Raw genomic sequence first — 15,487 nt, 5'->3', positions numbered from 1 at the left:
TCAGCAGCATTAGTGGTGCAAAATAACGTGATGCAGAGTCCAGTTTAGAGATCAACAGTCTGATGGCAGCGGATTATTAATGTGGTCATTAAATAGTTTATTACCTTTATGTCACTGCAGGTTACTTTTCTTATGTACAGAACTTTGGATTATCTTGTTACTGAAATGTGCTACATAAATAAACTAACTTTGTCGAACCTTTTCCCAAATAAAGCTAATTTTCTGAGTGAAAAACGTGAAAAAATAAAGTACTTTTTTTTTTTTTTTAGATACTGTCTGTTTGGTAATAAACAGTTAAACATTGTCACTTATTAACGTTACAGAATCCCAGTATGTAGCTGAAAGGTCATGGCTTTTAACACGGACACCTACACATGCTCTTTTATTGACAGCTATCTCAGCTCATATAAAAACAGCAGATAGTTGAAGTTTGTGCTTTTTTTAGGACTCTATGGTTAAAGATTATCTAGTGTTTCCCATAATATCTGACAATAACACATCATTAAATACTTACATGCATTTCCTGAATTCATAACATTCCTGCATCCATAACATTCTGTATAATAGAGAAGCTAAATATTCTCATAATCTGCATTAAAAATGAATTGCAGTCCAAATGAAAATAAATCAAATTTCATTTCATTTCCTTTTTAAGGTCAGAATAAACTTAACTATTGCCAGAATTGTGAAATAATTGAATTTTAAATAAATTTCACTTTAATTGGATTAGTTTTATCTTATTCTATCCCTCAGAAGTTGTGAATTTGGGGATTAAATCTGCATAATTCCATGTTTTTTTTTTTTTTTTAAGATAACTGTGGAGGAAGAAGGATATAAAAGAGAAAGAATCAGGGACAGAAATGTGAATTAAGCCGACCTTCCAAAGCGTATTTCATGTCCTGAGCGAACAGCATCCACATGACTTCCGCTGAAACCTTTCCAACATTCAGCTCCTGCGGAAACCTGCAGAGCAGATTAAAAATAATCCAGTTTTACTCTGAATTCAGGTGAGATTTCAAAAATGTGTTTAAACAGATGACTGACTGGTTAAGCACAGGCGTGTAGGAGTTCCTGTCTTCCTCGATGATGGAGACGATAAGCATGATGAGTTTGGGCCAGAAGTCCAGGTTCTTGATACTGGGGCCCTGCTCCTCCAGGGGGAGCTCCTCCTTATTCTGGATTAAAGCAATAAAACAGCAAAAATTTAACAAATCAAAACAGCAGTAAATAAAGTAGGAATACGTTAATAAAAAAGGAAGATTGCCCAATAAAACTGGTGAATTTATGTTGGACTCACTGCGTCTGCAGGCTGGTACTGTCTGTTGTACAGTTCATGGCAGTTATTGAAGATGTAGTCATAGGTGGAGTTGAGACAGGCTTTGACGCAGTCCCTCACAACCTGACTGGCTCTGGGTGGAGACTGCAACTCCTGGACCTGAGCGCCAGACAGATGGAGGCAGCAAAACTTTACATAAGCTCCGCTCACACATCCTGGGTGATTTATTTCCTGTTTTCCTCTAAATGGCAAATCAAATTCTATTATCAGATGCATCTTTTTTGTTTTGAAAACAGAAAACTATGTCTGAAACATAACCGACATGTTTCGACGAGCTGCCAGCAGCCCAAACATGTCAGGCGTGTTTTAGACAAATATAGCAGCAGAAACAAAATAGCACATTTAAAATATTACTTTATTAAAAAATAATATCAGGATCGGTTCAGCAGCTTTAATCAGGGTTTCTACAGCACGAGGCAAGTTCAATTTAAGACTTTTTAAGCCACTTGATTAAACAAGCCAAGACCAACTTCACAATAAACACGAGAAAAACCTGGTAGTGAAATATTTACCGAGGGTGACCAGATTTGGGTTTTTGAAAAGGAGCAAACTTTGGATCGAGCATTCGAACCGAGCCATCAGCTCCGGGGGCTGGTCCGGGATTGAGCGAACGAACCTGACCCGGTGGCGGTATGCTGCCCATCAGGCAGATGGGGGGAAGCACGCGGCCGCCGTTGTCTAGGCTACCATCACCGGGTCGGGTTTGGTCGCTCCGTCCCCCGCTGGCTCCCTGCCCCCGTCTGCTGGGGTTCCCGGACCAGCCCAGAGCTCACGGACAATTTTTTTACGCATGAAAAGTAGGACACGTCTGGGAAAAAGAGGATGTCTGGTCAACCTAATTTACCCAAATGTTTATTTTAACATAAACCATTAGCTTCTGTCCCAGTAGAAATGTTTCCAATTTTGAAAACATTTTTAATAGGAAGAAAACTAAAAACGCAAAAAAAAACTATTTTTAACAACTACTGAACTGAATTTACGAACTTTAGTTTTGTTTCCAATTTAAAGTCCACAACTTTAACTAATTTAAACTCTAAATTATAGGGGATCCATGCATAAGAAACATGAAAACATTAATAATATGTTTAAAAGTATTTTTTTTTAATTCATATTTCAATCCATTTTCTCATCAATGATAAAGAGCTTAGGGCGATGGGCGTTCCCGTGACAGGATGCAGTTTTCGGCAGGCATGCGTTTTTACTGGTTCCTCTATTGGGACGGAACCAGTAATGTTTCCAGCGAGTGTTGCAGGGTATAATACTCACTTGATCCTGATAATATTGAATCTAATTCTTTTGATCATCTGTATTAATTAAGTTTGGTTTGGGGTGTGGAAGGAATGACTTGGGTCCTTTGTCTGGAAGAGGGTGTGTTGGCGCGATTATCAAAAGAGTCCACTAGGGGGACTAGTGCGCTCTTCTGCATATTCAATACAGGAGTAAGTGAAAGCGCACTGGTTACATCCCTGCGGTTTCTTTTCTTACATTTTGTCCTTTAAAATGAGTTCAAATTAAAATTATTCAAAAATTTGTTTTTGTTTTTTTTTCATTTGTCAAATTTTCTATCATTTTTTCAGCCAAGGAGGTGATTTTTTTTGGTCTAGTTTGTGCGTTTTTTGTACCATAGCTGCACCTCAGTCAAAGGAACAATCCTTTAAAAGTTGGTGATGATCACTGTCAATCCTGATTCAGGAGTTTTTAAAGGATTCTTTTAACATTTTTTGGTGGAACAAGCACCCCCAAAAAACCATAGAAACCAGCTGCCAATTTAGTAGCTTCATCATTGGACTAAAAAAGTCCAGAAGTCCTATATTGATGGAAAAAATAGAGGAAAGGTGAGCCATGCTTCGCTCGAAGTCTGCTGATCAAACAAGAAAGCAGAGTGAATGAAGGTGAGAGCAGAACAAACACCAGAGGCTGCAGACACACTTTGCATTATTTATGAACTTATAAAAGGATTTTAAGGAAATTGTTTTCAAATGTTCCCCTCATGCTAAGGAACAATTTCTAAAATGTGGTAATGATCCAGATCATGTGTGAGTTTCAGCTACAGGTGTAGTTAGGTCACAGTTTGGGCTAAAATGTTCCGCTTGGTGGAGATCTGCTCTCTTAGACCGTTTTTCTAGTTAATGTCAGGGTTTGCGCTTGAAAGGGTTAACTCTTTTTATGACTTTGATAAATTAGGCATCACCACAGTTTTTATGGATTCATTTGCTCTCTATGTGTAAATGGTTTAACAAGTTTTTGGTTTTTCAAGAACAGAAATATCACACTGATGATGTAGAGGTCTCAAAAACTCTAATATGATACAGTTTGTTTGAAAGGGTTAAAAACTAGAAAGAACAATAAACTCGTCGTTGTTTAAAATGTCAACAGATTTCCTTCATATTTAACTAAAAGAATAACTTGTGTTTTCCAATGACATCCACCCTCTGAACCGTCTTCGCCACTCAGAGGAGCCTAATCAGTGGGAGGTTGCTCCTCTCCAAATGCAGGCCCAACAGCCTCACTTGGGGGAAGGAGGAGGTGAAGAGGGACAAGGGTCAGCACCTCCCTCCTTGGACATCTTATGCAAAACATTACCTATTGCTTCTCAGGCAATATTTTTCTCTCTCACTGTGCAGTAACACATGCCAACTACTGTATAGCCTGTGTAATTTTTTACTTATTTATATGGTCAGTACATCTCTGCAGTACGAGTCAATAATCCAAGTCAACTACTGTGCATTCTTCCCTTAGCTCTACTGTGCAGATATTTTTATATCTAAGGAAAAGATATTCCAAGATATTACATTTTTTTTTTTTTTATGCTTTTTTGTACTCTATGCAGTCTTTTTATAGTGTCTGTCGTATCATTAATGGCATCTTGCTTTAATTCTTTGAACTCTATATCAGCTACTGGAACCAGAATTTCCCTGAAGGAGTAATCCCAAAGGGATTAATACAGTTGAGTCTAAGTCCATGTAATATTTTTTATTTGGCTGAGCTCAGATTAAAATGTCTTATTGGACTTGAAAAGTTGCAGAGCACTGATCTAAAGCATGAAAATGTCACAAATATCGTTGGTTACCTTCATCCTGAAGAATGTGATGCTGGTCAGAAGGTCCACTGTTGATTTCAAATCTTGCAGGCGGTCTTTGTTGCTGGCAGGAAAATGGTTCTGCAGAAAAAAACTGACTTTTAGTCCATTTTCCCCTGCAGCTTAATCTACTGTGTTTTTATGACAGTCAGCATTGCAGCAGGGCAGATTAGTAGAAAAAAAAAAAGAACTTAGCATTAAAGGTTAAAAAATAACAGTGTTTTTTTACTATTTCTCTATTAGTCATAGTCCCTCTGGGGCTGAACAAACCATCAATGCCATTTTAAAGAAACATTTTCCTCTAAGGAGCTAAGGAATGTCTGCTTTTAAAAGCTATAGAGAGAAAGACTTTCAATAGATAACAGGAAGGCTGAATCAATTCATTATGAATCAAACATTTTCATTTATTGTTTTGAACCTTCGATGTTGGTCATAGGATTCTTTAGCGCCACTCTTTTTGGCTCCCTGGAGCTTTTTGAAGTATGCATGAAAATGGAAAAAATTATATTGTTTAAATTTAAAATATAAATGTAAAATGCGTCATATCCTGGCACACGTTTCAGCGCAGCGCAGTGCCAGGCAGGTGGCTGTTGTAGACAAATTGGCGATTTTCCCAAATGGAAAAAAAGGAAGATAGTTGATGAGAGCAGATGATTTAAAGAAGAAGGGATCAAATCACTGCTTTCATTACCAATACATAAGGATTGCCAGCATGTTTGCTTTGTAATGACAAGTTGTCATTACATAAAAAAAGAGTAATTTGGAAAGGCATGCCAAATATTCAGCCTATCACAATGTTGAGAGAACGAAAAAGGGAGATTGCAGAACTTCTGAATAAACTACAGGAGAGCAAAGAGAGATTTAAGAAGTGGATTGCATATCCAAACTGAACTACATGCTGCTAGTTTTGTCGCAAGCAGGGAAAACCTTTCACAGATCGAACAGGTGGCGCTCTGATGCAAGGATGGGAACTTTCATTCTTCCATTTTTTCCCCCCAGATCATCAAAATAAAACGAATGCCAAAAATTCCTTAAGATAAAAAATAAAAAAATCCACTGGACTTGGGTTTCCAAGATTTTAAAACGTTTCGCGACCTCTCCAGGAAGCTTTCTCAATTCAAATGTCTGGATCCGCAGTGAGTTTGAGTCTTTATATAGACAAAGCCTTGTATTGCTTGGAAACATGCAATGGAAACCGATGAGTGGGTCATTTGGTTCCATTGTTAGCCTGTAATACCTGAAACCTGTCTATGATTGTTAAGGGTCGGTCGTTAAGGAGGTATTGTTCACCTGCTGAAGAGGGGAGGTACTTTGTTCCTCTGTGATGGGGTGGGGGGTGTGGTGATATCTGGAAGGGATCATCTCTATAACTGAATTGTAAGTTTTTGGATACATAAGCCTTTTGGAAGCCTAATGCCAAAAATATGATTTCTTTATTGTGTTTCTATAAATTCATCAATACAAGAAAACTGATGTGATGTCACTTTAAGGATGGTCCTACCTGCTCATCCGCCATGATGTGAAAGAATCTCCCAAATACACTTTGGAAATTATATGGAGAGATAAGTGGAGCTAAAACTAGTGACTTAAACTGAAGCTAACTGGATACAAAAGCCCCATTTACACTACCATCTGAAAACCGAGACGTGCCGAGCTTGGATCAGTTAACTCGGTTCCTTACAATTAGCACTGTTCCTCGCCTCCTAGTGACGATCTATGGTATTACTGCTCTCTAGAGGTAAACAAGCAAACCGACATGGTGGACACCATAACCTTTAGGAAGTTTGGTTATAATTATAATATTTCATTCTTTGAGGAGAGGCGAAGAGACTTTTTTTTCAATTTCTTTATTTAAAAATTTTATATATAAATTGCATAAAAACCTAATTTTATTTCAGTGTTAAATTCTATTTAAAGTAACAGACTATAATCTAAAATGTCTTCGGACCTTTACTGGTTGATGATTTTCTTTATTCGGACCCTGCTGATTTTTAATTGGTTACCCCTCAAGTAGACCAACCAATGGGCGATAAAAAGAAAGACAAAAACAGCAATATAGAGCGCTTTTAAAAACACTTACCCTATAGGTGGAGAGATCAATACGCAAGGAGTTGTGTAGCTGATCTAGCAGCTTAACAAAGCGCTCTTTCTGTATTGTGAGGGAAAAAGAAAAGTCATTAGACTGATTATCTTATTTATAAAAAATATACTGTACAGGACAGCAGCATGGCCTGTTTGAAAGGGGTGGGGAGGGGGGTTAAAGAACAAGATTACAGTTACAGCTGTACAAACCCCAAAATTGGACGCAGCGAAACGGTCGGAGGCAGAGACGTTGGTGGATGCAGTGGTGTGGGCGTAGAACGCGTTGATATTGGCCAGCAGGCTGCTCATTACCGCAGGAACCCCAGGACACATGTACTTCGTAGACAAGCAGGCAAAATGTCTGGAAGAAAACCAGAATCACAGCAAAAGGTTCCAGTTGGTGTTTAAGAGCGTAACAGTACATACAGTATAATTCCCAAGGCTCTGTTTTCCACCTTTCATCTACTGAAGAGTTCATGGTAAAGATGCTGCAGCTAAAAGTGCTCCCAATAATTCATGTTTCCAAGTAGCAAAAATCTAGCCTCGTGAGACCATCCTGATCTCGCGAGCTTTCAAGATTTCGCTCGCTAGTCAGTCTGGAGACTCTCCGTTGAAGAAAATTTGGAGCCGTTTACAAAACGAACGTCCAATCAGCGTTGGCTTTGAGGCGGGTTGAGGTGTGACGCAACGAGAAGCGCGACAGTTCAGTCTAAAGAACATGGCGGCTGCAGCCGATGAAACTAGCATTAGCGTGGCTATCGAGCAAGTTTTATCGGAATTACAGAGTATTTCTTCACTGAAAGAAGAGCAAAACACTGCTCTGGAGGCTTTTCTCAGAGGAAAAGATGTTTTTGCTCTTCTCCCGACTGGTTTCGGCAAGAGTTTGATCTTGTGGTTGTGTTTTCGTCGTCGTTCTGTTAGTACGTCATATGCTTCGTTGATCTGATTGGTTTATTTGGCCCGTATATCACCAACATAGGCCAATCAGCTAACCAGTATTTTCGCCCCTTCCCAAAATTACTTCAACGGAAGGTTTCCAGATGGATATGCGGAGCAAATCCAGCTGGCGGAGTCAGGTTAGCAAAAATTAGCTCTAATGAAAAACTTTTCTTCTCTTCTTTTCAGAACAAGGAGGAAGTAGAAGCTCTGAAAACACTGACATCACTGGAGAGATGCACCACACATCTGTGGAAGTTTGAACGCTGACACTTTGGAAAATCATCGGCCATCTTATTCTCTATGTTTCTCCACACCTGACTTTAGGCTGTATGAGGAAAATCTAACCTGACTGACTGATCAGCTTCTTTCTGGTTCAAAGACAAAAACTTCTAATAGAAATTATAGAGTAATTCAAGGTTTTATGCTTGTAATCAGTGAAAAAGGGTTTGTTTTTGTGGGATTTATGGACAAATAAAGCTGAATAACATCGGCATAGCAGTGGAAATTAACATTAAACTAATGTTAGAAACACTCACTGAACTGAAAAGGAAAAATTAAAGGTGCATAGTGACATTATATATTTTTTAATGTTGAATTCAATTAAATTTTTAGTTTATTTCTATAGCGCCAATTCACAACTTATGTCATCTCAAGGCACAGAGAAAATTCAACCAGATCATACAGTCAAATTGATCCAAAGTTTTCTATCTAAGGAAAATCAGTTGATTGCATCAACTCATTGACTCTTCAGCAATTCCTCACACCAAGCATGCTTGTAGCGACAGTGGAGAGGAAAAACTCCCTTTGAACAGGAAGAAACCTCCAGCAGAATAAACGTTATATGGCATTAATTAACTTTGGTTAAGGAAAATCCTCAAGATGATTTCAGATGATACTGAGGCCCAGCAGGGGTCCGTTTCACAAAGCACGTTTAACGAACTCAGATTAAAATCTGCAACTCTAAATTGATCTAACATCAAGTCGAAAACTCTGAGTTTTCAGGTTTTTAGAGCATTAACAGTAGTGTATAGGATTTCCTAAAAGCGCATGCCTGCGAGTTCACGACTGTACGGAAACCGCGGCAGACCAAACCAGATGAAAGTGCGCATTCAGCTCGGCAAAGAACTCATGCTCTTCCTCAACACTGAAGTCCTCAGACATTTTTCTTTCGTTGTTTCTTTCTTTGCACAGGTAAACAGCACATTTCTTCTTCTACGCTTGCATTATCGGCAGAGCAGACGCTGAATGCGCACTTTCATCTGGTTTAGTCTGCCGCGGTTTCCGTAGAGTCGTGAACTATGGACGCTACCCACTCAGGACACTTGGAATACATTGGACGAGCAGTATGGAGGAATATTGACACGTTTTTTGTGGACTTTTATGGACCTTTCTGCCTCGGGCGCCATAGACCTCCATTATTTGAATGTCAGCAGACAGCAAGAAGCCTCCCAGATCTCCAGATGCATTTGAGACATCAAAAAAGTACTCCAGAGTGTTGTTCATCATGGGGGTGAGTAGAAAATGAAGGCTAATCATGTTTTGGGTGTACTATTCCTTTAAAGTTATTTTCCAGCCCTGAATGACAGGAAGTTGGAGTTGGGAGGATAATCAGCTCTACCAAAGAAAGGCATCTGAGACTTACGTCATAGCTTGGTAGATGGACTCGATCCCGTAGCGCATCGCAAACTCGTCAACTATTTCCTGCGCCACATCGTCAAAGTAGAGCTTCCATGAATCGTCTCCACGAGCCTCTGGGATTCTAACCGCCCCCTGGCCGAGCACGTCAGTGGAAAAGTGGAACAGATTCTGCAGGGAGAAGAAGGAATACCTTTTAAAAGGCCTCCTAAAATCAGAGGATTACAAATTAAAAGAAAAAAGGATTTTTATGTGCATATCACTAAAAATTGTTTTATTAAAGAGGGGAGGAGACGTTTTGGATTTTCTGATTATAGGATTATTGGATTAGTTATACTGTAATAAGCTTAAAACCAAATAATAAATCATTGTTTCAGAGGAAGAAAGGAAACATTATAGTTATTAAAGTATAACTGAATATTTTCCGCATCATATTTTGTATTGGGTATTACAGGCATCCTGTACAGCTGCTATTTTTCTAAAAACATCCAGAAAACGGCTTCATAAAACATCAGAACATCAAAAAACAGTTTCCTCTGTTGATAACCTTAAATCCAGAGGTGTAGATGAATAAAGCTTTTTATTCTTGTACATCTTACTCTTGATACAACCGTCTGTTATTGGACAGTTGGTGAAGCACCGCCCACCCAGAAGTTACAGCCTTAAAAGGAGGCCAAGGCCTTCAACCTGCAACCTTAGTGTGCATTAATGCAGAAGGCTGCTTAGTGTTTCTCTGCTCATTTCTGTGGGTTATTTTTTCTTCTGCGTTGGGAGAACTTCAGTCATATTATTTGGTTTGGAGGTTATTTGAGAACTTTGAGTAGACTATATATTTTTTACCTTATTGTTTTAAACACCAACAATTTCATAAAACTATATAATTTGAAAAACTCTCAGTCAGATGTTATTAGGATTAGTAGAAAAAAAAGATCAGTTACTTGAGAAACTTTTTTACCAAACACTTCTTGGACATAAGCAAATTCTGAAATTCAGTTTATTTCCTCAGATGGAATTTTTTCCCCTAAGAAATTAAACTGTTAATCTGCATGTTTGATATGTTTTAATACATCGATTTCCCGTCACATTTTGTTTTTTACATTTTAAAGTAAATGCATGGATCCTAAATGACCGGTGTGTAAATAATTACTATTTATTGGTGTAGTGACTTTAACCCTAGTCAGATGCTTCTAAACTTATAAATATCTCGCAGAACAACTGAAGCTACACTAACTTATGGAGAGAAATTAGTTTTAATATTATTTAAAACAAAGAGGATGTTTCAAAAAAGGAAAGAAAGAAGAAAAATTAAGAAAAGTGCATTAAAAAATTTTAGCTTTTGAAATGTTTTTTTTAACAAAAAACAAGATTTTGAGAGTAATTCGTTTATATACAAAGGGTTAAAGTCTATTTTTACAGTTATGCCATTTTTTTTTGGATTTCCTTTTCAAAATGTTATAGTTTCTACTATATTTTCAGATTTGATTGTATTATTATTTTTGCTCACATAAAAAAAACAATTTTCAGATTGTATTTGTAAAAATTACTGGGGTGAAGAATGAGTTTCATGAATTGCATTATTTTTAAATCAGGATTTAAGCATAATGAATGTTTGAACGGTGTTCTAAGTTAATGAGATGAAGCTAAATGTTGAAGCGTTGGGATGTACCTCATGCAAACAGGTGTACTGCACATGATACGGAGCCACTTTCTCCTCTCCTTTGATCTCCACGTTGATTTGCAGCCGAATGGCACCAGACACCGCTGACTTGTCCGTCCTCTTCTCTGTAATCAGACACAAATACAGTCATTCACTTCATTGCACCTTCCCAATTCATAACTCCGATCCAGCCCAGTGCCTGGGCCATGCTTTAAACCAATCTATTAACACAACTGTAATTACAGGTTATTAAGGTGGCAGCTCTATTGTGGGGGGGTCTCTACAGCTCAATGGCAGCGCTAACACATGCATCAGGAGCTCATGTGGATGGCCAAAGATGTTTGAAGCAGAGGTTCTGTGGAGGTGGACCGCCTGGCAGCTCAGCCCTGCTATTTGCCCTGACAGGGACATTATTAAGGGTAATTTTCACACGTCAGCAGCAGGGACAGCTTCCAGCTACGTGATTATTTCCAGTTGTGAGAGAAATAAAGAAGAAAAACGAAGGAAGCAGAGGACAAAATGTTTCAGATGATTTGGGTATTTATAACTACAGATCCTAGTTCGCTATCAATGACATCAGAAGCATATTCCTCTGTAAAGAGTTAAAACAGCGCAGCAGTGGCTACGGTGTTCGTCCTGTTATCAGTGGGCTGACAGCTGTGGTTCATAACAATCAGCAGGTGAATGACTGAATATAATGCAACACGCTTTCAGGTGTTTGATATGATTGACAATCAGTGGACCTTTTAATTCCAAGAAATCTCAGATGCTGGAAAAATTTTTATTTTAGCATATTTTATTTTATTAAAGTATATTTTTCAGTTGAATTGACTTGGGGGGAAAAAATGCAGATAAGAGCCATGTAAGAGAATCAACTACCGTAAATTCCGGACTATATCCGCTACTTTGTTCCCGCTGTTTGAACATTGCGGCCTATAATACAGTGTGGCTAATACATGTTTTTTTTCATGCCGCCGTGTGAAACCATGCAGCATCAACGGCGGCTTTCGGAAGGCTGGGCTGCTGCGGCATGAAGAGGACCGCGAGTGCTCAAGTGAGAGCGACAAGGATGAGACTGAAGTCAGTGACATCATCCTGAAGCTGTTCCATTCAGACACCGAGGAAGAGGACTTTGAGGGTTTTAGTGCGCAGGAGGAAGAAGAAAGTGATTAATGACGTTTCCTGGTCTGTGCGTTGTTCAATTAAAAGTACCGGTATATGCAGCGTTATTTGCGTGTTACCGACACATACGTATACATATTTAAATGTGTTACAGGTAGTTTTATAAAAAAAAGCATTCATAATATGTACCGTATTTGTTTGTTTTTATCATACGGATTAAATCAAACGTTAAAAAAATGCTCACGTGTAATATCTTTATTTGTAAATATCTGATACAACGTGGGAAACCTGCGGCTTAAAATCCGGTGCGGCTTATAAAAGTACAAAATTGATTTTCTTTCTAAAATTAGAGCGTGCGACTTGTAATCAGGTGCGCTCTATAGTCCGGAATTTACGGTAATTTGATTTCTTTTTCATTTCTTATTTTACTATTTGAAAGCAGGGATCGTTAGGATCATAGAGCAGCAGAGTGATGTATCTTCGGTTTATAAGGCATGCAGAATAAGTTTATTCACAATATTGATATTAATAATTTGGTTTAAAAAACAATGTGTTAGGTCTTGGTTCAATATGTTATGTTAATTTCAATATGTTTTAATATACATCTAACCAGTCCGGCCCTCGGCTTTTTGGCCCTCAATGTATTTGACTTTGACATCCCTGATTAAGAAGGAGGGCAGCGCAGTATAATTGAGGTTGATTACCAGAATCTGTCATTTCATCCAGCAGGGGTCTCTCTTGCACCAAAATTGGCTTATTCCTGGCTATACTGACCCAGGTTGTACCAGACGTCCATTTCTCCGCTCAGAGTTCGAACTTCGATGATACTCTGGCCCAAGAAATCATCCGACTCCCTCTTCAGGCGCTGCTTCACTCTCGACTTGATGTCATCGTCTTCGTCCCAAACGCGAACTTTGATGCGGTCTGAAGAGTTGTGGCATTCGCTAAATGGAAAAACATAACCCGCAAAAGCTAATTAAAACCATTGACAATCTTATGAAAAAAACTGTTTTGAGGCAATTATTCCCCAAACAAAAGCTCCAGTTTTTTGTTTTATGTTTGATGCTTACAAGTGAAACTTTTCCTCCCAGACTGGGTTGAGGTTGCCATAAATGGTCTTGGTTCTCTTCTTGGTCTTGCCCACCTGAACTGTCACATATGGATCACTAGAACCGGTCTTGTCTTTCGCCTGAAGTCCCTGAGCACAAACCACTAAAACAGAAACAAATCGACTCAGCAGGCAGACTAAACACTAGATAGATGAGTGTGAGGTGACCATTTTAACCGGCGTGATACCCGTGATGGTGATCTTGGCTGACCACTTCGAGGTCCCGTCCAACACGCTCTGTTTGATGGTCTTCATCTGCTGAGCATGAAGGGCTTTAGCGACATCAAACACTTCCCTGATCAGCTCGAAGATCTCCGGTTTGTTCCTTTCTCGGATCTTCATCCTGTCTTTCATGGCCATGATGATATTCTGGGTGCGATCTTCTGCTCCATGCTTGGAGCTTTTCTCAGCCGCACCTAAACATTAGCAAAGATAGGAGCAAAAGCAGAAACAGTTGGAGATATAAGACATTAAAAGGTTAAAGTCTGCCTGTGCTAAAAAAATCCCCACCAGCTATTATTATCTCCTTCAAGTCCACTGGGGGCTTCATTTGACATTTCCACTATAAAACATGCTGAAACCGAGCGAGAACCATCTGATTACCATAGATTGCCCAACTTGGTGAGTTGATTTAAACATTGTAAACAGTTTATGAATATATATTTTTTCAATTCATCCATCTATCCATTTTCCGTCACGTTTACACCAAGTGGGGTCACGAGGGATGCTGGTGCCTATCTCCAGCTGTCTACAGGCGAGGGGGGGTACACCCTGGACAGGTCGCCAATCCATCACAGGGCAACACAGTGACACACAGGAGAAACAGGAGGATTTAGAGAAGCCAATGAACCTAACTTTCATGTTTTTGGACTGTGGGAGGAAGCCTGAGTACCCGGAGAGAACCCACGCATGCACAGGGAGAACATGCAAACTCCATATAGAAAGTCCACGGGCCGGGAATCATACCCGGAACCTTTGTGCTGCAAGGCAGCAGTGCCACCCACTGCTCCACTGAGCAGCCCACAAAATAGCATTAAGATAACAAAAAATCCATGGTTTCTTTTTGTACATTATCTAACTAGCACTATGTTAGCATTTAGGTATGGGAATCAAAAACCGGTTCCTGTTCAGAACCGGTTCCGTGTTTTCCAATTCCATGGCACCGTTTGGCAGCTCGTTTAACGATTCTCTTAACAGATCCAGGCAGCACCAGAGCCTATCGCTGGGCAGCATGACTTGTGTCACGTTTTTTTATGCAAGTTACGACGTAACCAGGCGTAAGACTAGAAAAGCAAAACAAAAGCGGTCAAAGCGATTGAAAGTTTGGCTTCATTTTAAGGAAGAGAAATACGGCAACAAGGCGCTTTGCAATCATTGTAAAGTGGCAATTACATCCGCAGGACGAAAACATCCAACATGCAGAAACACCTGTGCACAGAACATGGCATACATTTTAACGAATGCCGTGTTTTTGATGTTTCCTGAAAGAAGCTAAAGTTACGACCAGCATGGAAGGAAATTCTGGTGGTAAGTAGCTAGTTTTATATCACTGGCTGTGCTTAATGTGGTTCCTAGTATATATTATGCCATTTCTGGAAATAAACCAGTTTCCTACCTCTCTTTGCGGTTATTAAACATGCTACCAAGTGGCTCCGCAGTTCAGGGAGCGAGTGAAAGGTGACGCTCGTTTATTTAAATCAGGGGGAGATGAGTTTATTTCCTGAATTTGTACAGTAATGCTTTTTCATTAAACAGTTAAAATTCTCCTTTAGATTTAGATGACTGTGACGAGACGGGTAGCCTAGCTGGCTCAGAGGCTGCAGCTCCCGTTCACTGCCTTCTGTTTTTGCCGAGGCAGGGAGAAATAGACTGTCCAAGGCGAAGGTACACAAATGTTCATTGTTTCACAGAATCGAAAAGAGAATCGATAAGTAGTCGAATAATTTCACAGAAATGATAAGGGAATCGTAATTGTGAAAATCTTATCAATTCCCAACCTTACTAGCAATGTTATTGAACAGTATAGATTAAAAGTGATATGTTGTTTTCAGGGATAAATCATATCTGGTTATAATGTCTGTGATTTATTGTGTTCATATGATACTTCCTGTAACAGCCTAATGTGTGATTGGATTTATTTGTTTCCGTGGAACGAAAAAATAGATAAAGAGATTGTAAATCAGTAGGATAGATAAACATGAAAAAAGTAAAAAAAAATAAGTCAAAAACTAAACTAACCAAATCACATTTATAAAAATAAGTAGAATATTAACATTGACATCTATTCAGCCAGGCCAACAATCCCCTTTAACGACCGACCTTTCAGACACTTAGGTATGGGGCATTTATTAATTAATTAAAAAAAACATCCATCACAGAGCCTGTGAAAGGGACACCTAACTGGTCTCAAAAAGAATATTTTTCCTCCTTCTATGGTCTGTTATTCTTTGGTTTTAAACACAGATTCTCTCTTTTTTTGCATTTTTTTTTAAATATATATCTTAATTTGCTTTAATTTATTATATTTGA

The 15,487-nt window shown here is 38.9% G+C and overlaps 1 protein-coding gene across 6 annotated transcripts in view; it reads right to left on the bottom strand.

The window, feature by feature from the left end:
• LOC119791463 (protein unc-13 homolog B-like) overlaps nt 1-15,487 on the bottom strand; it is a 150,807-nt gene that overhangs the window by 41,122 nt on the left and 94,198 nt on the right. For all 6 annotated transcript variants that reach the window (XM_038297573.1, XM_038297575.1, XM_038297578.1 and 3 more), the window contains 11 exons: nt 13,147-13,374; nt 12,921-13,062; nt 12,625-12,794; nt 10,738-10,853; nt 9,079-9,242; nt 6,708-6,858; nt 6,496-6,564; nt 4,407-4,496; nt 1,298-1,435; nt 1,045-1,175; nt 878-963 (listed from right to left, as the gene is read on the bottom strand). In XM_038297573.1, coding sequence (XP_038153501.1) covers nt 878-963; nt 1,045-1,175; nt 1,298-1,435; nt 4,407-4,496; nt 6,496-6,564; nt 6,708-6,858; nt 9,079-9,242; nt 10,738-10,853; nt 12,625-12,794; nt 12,921-13,062; nt 13,147-13,374 — 1,485 coding nt within the window. The remainder of the gene's footprint in view (nt 1-877; nt 964-1,044; nt 1,176-1,297; nt 1,436-4,406; nt 4,497-6,495; nt 6,565-6,707; nt 6,859-9,078; nt 9,243-10,737; nt 10,854-12,624; nt 12,795-12,920; nt 13,063-13,146; nt 13,375-15,487) is intronic.

The sequence above is a fragment of the Cyprinodon tularosa genome, unplaced genomic scaffold (genome assembly GCF_016077235.1).
Source record: "Cyprinodon tularosa strain WSP-4 unplaced genomic scaffold, ASM1607723v1 ctg391, whole genome shotgun sequence".
In the NCBI taxonomy this organism is placed as follows: Eukaryota; Metazoa; Chordata; class Actinopteri; order Cyprinodontiformes; family Cyprinodontidae; genus Cyprinodon; species Cyprinodon tularosa.
This window is presented reverse-complemented; position numbering and strand designations above follow the sequence as displayed.